Source organism: Strigops habroptila, chromosome 3, assembly GCF_004027225.2.
Source record: "Strigops habroptila isolate Jane chromosome 3, bStrHab1.2.pri, whole genome shotgun sequence".
NCBI lineage: Eukaryota > Metazoa > Chordata > Aves > Psittaciformes > Psittacidae > Strigops > Strigops habroptila.
Genome location: NC_044279.2, coordinates 4,631,068 through 4,635,217, shown reverse-complemented (window position 1 = coordinate 4,635,217; position 4,150 = coordinate 4,631,068). Strand labels below are relative to the sequence as shown.

Genomic DNA, 4,150 nt, shown 5'->3' with positions numbered 1-4,150 from the left:
AGCACTGGGGTCCCCTTCCCACAGTAGGGCTGCTGAGAAGAATCAGCCCAACGTTTTTGTTCTAAGGATGCCAGAGAGCAGAGTTTTAACTCACAGAGTGGTTTGTGTTGGAAGCTCATCCAGCTCCAACCCCCTGCCACGGGCAGGGACACCTTCCACTAGAGCAGGTTGCGCCAAGCCCCTGTGTCCAACCTGGCCTTGAACACTGCCAGGGATGGGGCAGCCACAGCTTCTCTGGGCACCCTGTGCCAGCGCCTCAGCACCCTCACAGGGAAGAGCTTCTGCCTCAGAGCTCATCTCCATCTCCCCTCTGGCAGGTTAAAGCCATTCCCCTTGGCCTGTCCCTACAGGCCCTTGTCCAAAGCCCCTCTCCAGGTTTCCTGCAGCCCCTTTAGGCACTGGAGCTGCTCTAAGGTCTCCCCTTCAGGAGCCTTCTCTTCTCCAGGCTGCCCCAGCCCAGCTCTCTCAGCCTGGCTCCAGAGCAGAGCTGCTCCAGCCCTCGCAGCAGCTCCGGGGCCTCCTCTGGCCTCGCTCCAGCAGCTCCACATCCCTCTTGTGCTGCTGCCCCAGAGCTGGATCAGGACTGCAGGGGGGCTCTCCCCAGAGCGCAGCAGAGGGGCAGGATCCCCTCCCTGACCTGCTGCTCACGCTCTGGGGGTGCAGCCCAGCACACGGGGGGTTCTGGGCTCAAGCACACACTGAAGCCGGGTCATGGGGAGCTTCTCATTGACCAACACCCCTAAGTCCTCCTCACGGCTGCTCTTATTTCAGGGACATTTCTCACCACAGGGTAACTTGTCCTTAAAGACAGGAGGCTCCTCGTGATGCCCATTGCAGAGCCTATGTTCCTTTTCTGTTAATTTTCCTTTACATCTAATGCACATCCTCCTTTTCACCCAGTCCAGCAGTGGATGAACTTCCATTCTCCCAGCAGTCTGAACAAGCGGAGGTGTTCTAAAGCACTAAATCTGGTCCTGTGTGTTACTCACACTGCAGTAGCCACAATGCACTTACAAGTCTGCTCTGAAACATGTAATACAAAACAGTTTAAGTTTTTAATGGAGTTTATAATCCACTCAATCAGACGCAGCAAGAGCAAGATACCTGCTACAACCCAGCACGTCACTTTATTATGGTTTTGACCAGAAAAGGGAGTTATATGGCTTTGGAACGCTGATCATTTATAAAGCAAAAAGTGGTGAAGTCACCTTCTGTTGATCCAGCTCGAGAGCTGCTGTTCAGAAGAGTCATTTGGGCATGAAGGAGCAGATAAGAACGTTTTGTACCAAACTGGTTCGGTGTTGGAGCACTCAGGGTTTCTTCAGGAAGCTGTACAGGTGGGGGACCAGGTAATCTTTGTAGTGGCCATCTATGAACCCCTTCCCACTGTTGTGCACAAACCAGCACTGCACCTCAGTCCCAGCCACACGGTCTGTCCTGTAGTCCTTCTGCAGCCCCCTGTGAGGAAGAGGCCATCCAAAATGAAGGACACCACATGGCAAGTAGACAAGAAGACATCAATAACCCAGCTTCTTCATGGCACTGCTCTGCCAGAGTAGTGAGCTGTGTGTCTTCCACCAGCAGAAAGTGGAAACAACCACAGAATACAATGGATTTGAGAGTTCTGTCCACAGTATGTGTACTGTGGCCCCATACACATACATACAACTGTGTGTATGGGGTCTTTTGTTGGGGTCTCAGATGCTTTTATAGGGCCTGTCCAAGGTCAGGTGCTAGGCAGCTATGAGGACAGCACAGTTCATGCACAAGAACCCAACTTGTCCCAACCACTACAACCAGATTATCAGCAAAGGGAAAAGAGGGATATTTTTCCTCAAAATCCTTGAGATGTAACAAGCCTGCAGCCATTGATGCCATTAAAATAAGTCAGAATATAGAAGAAGAGCATTAAAGTGCATGATTCCTACCTGGTAACAGTGAGCTTGTTGCCTTTCACTTCCATGATGGCTTGTGGCTTCTCTGGAGGTTGCCCAGGGGTTTGGTGGTGGATGGATACTTCTGGTTCAGACGCAAACTGACCTGATCAAAGAGAGGTTTGTTGCTCTTTGCACCTCCCAACCTTTGAGGCTCCTGTGTAAGCTTGCTGTGGGAAATCAAACTAGCTGCAGCGGGCAAACCGCTCCCGCATGGATCACAGGGTGCTGTGGCTCCAGTGCTATTGGATCACCCACACTGGGAGGGTTAAAAGCTCTGCTTTGAGGCAGAAAACTCATTGTAAGTAAGCAGACTGGAGCTGCAGAGTATTTGGGAAAACAGCCTTTGGATTCCCCACATCTTAAAAGGAGCTTTGGGTGGGTCCAGGCCTTGGGGGGACTGTTTTTCCCTGTGAGCTGAGCCCTGGCTTGTTTTTCATGCCAGGAAAGGGCTGTCCTTCAGGGAAGCACTGAACTACAGATGTTTGTATGTAAAGCTTCTCAGGAAGAAGGTTTGAGGGGTTGTTTCAGTCTTTTTAGGCTGGAAAAGCCCTGTCATTGTTTCAGCAAGTCTGGGAAGGCTGAAAACACCCTCCCCTGCTGGGATGAGGAATAATCTCCTGGTTCCTGTTGTTCTACTGCATCCTTGGGGCTTCCTGTAGGACTCTCCCCTGTTTTCTATTTGAATCCTTTCCACACCTTCCCCATCAGGAGACAGATACCAATGAATTCACAGAAGGATCTATCAAAATCCCTGCCCAGTGTCCCACCATTCCCACCTCCCATCCTGCAGCCCTTACCTATGAGCCCATGGGTTTCAGGAGAGAACTGGTTTTCGGGAGGAATGTAGATTCCCAGGAAGTCAACGTTAACAGGGTGATGCTTCCACACACGGTGCAGCAGAACCATGAAGGACATCTCCTCACCCACAGTGATAGTGACGTTGTTTTCTTTCTTCACAGATATGAGCAGCCTGGCAGAGGTGAACCAAAGGGCTCAGTCACACACAAGCTCTCAAGCTCCTTGAGATGCTCCGAGGCATCCAGAACAACTGCCTGGGCTTGGCAGATGTGACAGAGGGTCCATCAAACCCCACAGCATTGGGAGTGGTGCCCAGAGGTCTGGCAGGACAGTGCCTGATAGAACAGATACTTGATGGCCATGTTCAGGCAACCCAAACTTGCCCTACAAATTTAAGCTCTTACTACAGTGAATGGGGATTTTGGAAGTGATCCCATTGCCTAAACAAGTGTCTAGTGCTGTAGGGTGTCCAACAGGCTGCTAACTGTTGATCTGCAGGTGAGGGTCTCCTGGATGCTGACTCAGGTTTCCCATCATGTCAGGAATCATAGAATCATAGAATGGTTTGGGTTGGAAAGGACCTTATCATCATCTAGTTCCAACCCCCTGCCATGGGCAGGGATGCTTCACGATAAACCATGTCACCCAAGGCTCTGTCCAACCTGGCCTTGAACACTGCCAGGGATGGAGCATTAACCACTTCTTTGGGCACCTTGTGCCAGTGCCTCATCACCCTCACAGTAAAAAGCTTCTTCCTTATACCCAACCTGAACTTCCCCTGTTTCAGTTTGAACCCATCACCCCTTGTCCTATCACTCCAGTCCCTAATGAAGAGTCCCTCTCCAGCATCCTTGTAGCCCCCTTCAGATACTGGAACCCTGGAGGTATCTCAGATAATATGAGATGCTTTGTTAAGGCAACTGAATGCTGTTCTTAGCTAAAGCAGTCAGTGGTAGGGAGAGGAATTCAGCTCTTCCTACCCATGTCTGGTCAACAGACTTGCTCTCTTGGCCCTACTGCCTGATTTCATTAATGATAATGAGATCTCAGACATGTAGCAATGATTCGTGTGCCCACATACGGGCACTCTGTGACCTGGATCCCACCCACACCCAGGTCAGTCCGGTGCTGCATTGCCAATGGTATCCTTAGGAATACTCAGGAACTCACTGCTTCCGAATGATGTGCCCCGTGTCAGCCCAGGTCAGCGTGATGCTGTAAGATCCATCTTTCAGCGTGATCGTTTCTGTGGTGATCTCCACTTTCAGGCCCTTCTTCTTGAAGTAAAACCCAATTTTGCCAAAGTACGTGTTGAGTTTCTTGTTCTCTGTTTTCTTGGCTCCAACAATCTGCCCATTGACCACCACTCCTGTGGAGAGCAAAGAAGATGTTGCCTAAATCTTGGAGCACCACTT

At 50.7% G+C, this 4,150-nt stretch overlaps 1 protein-coding gene across 1 annotated transcript in view; it reads right to left on the bottom strand.

The window, feature by feature from the left end:
- Nucleotides 1-1,101: 1,101 nt before the first annotated feature.
- ITIH2 (inter-alpha-trypsin inhibitor heavy chain 2) overlaps nt 1,102-4,150 on the bottom strand; it is a 29,492-nt gene continuing 26,443 nt past the window's right edge. The window contains exons 18-21 of the mRNA XM_030480175.1: nt 3,906-4,104; nt 2,735-2,907; nt 1,929-2,040; nt 1,102-1,458 (exon numbers count right to left, since the gene is read on the bottom strand). Coding sequence (XP_030336035.1) covers nt 1,311-1,458; nt 1,929-2,040; nt 2,735-2,907; nt 3,906-4,104 — 632 coding nt within the window. The 3' untranslated portion in view covers nt 1,102-1,310. The remainder of the gene's footprint in view (nt 1,459-1,928; nt 2,041-2,734; nt 2,908-3,905; nt 4,105-4,150) is intronic.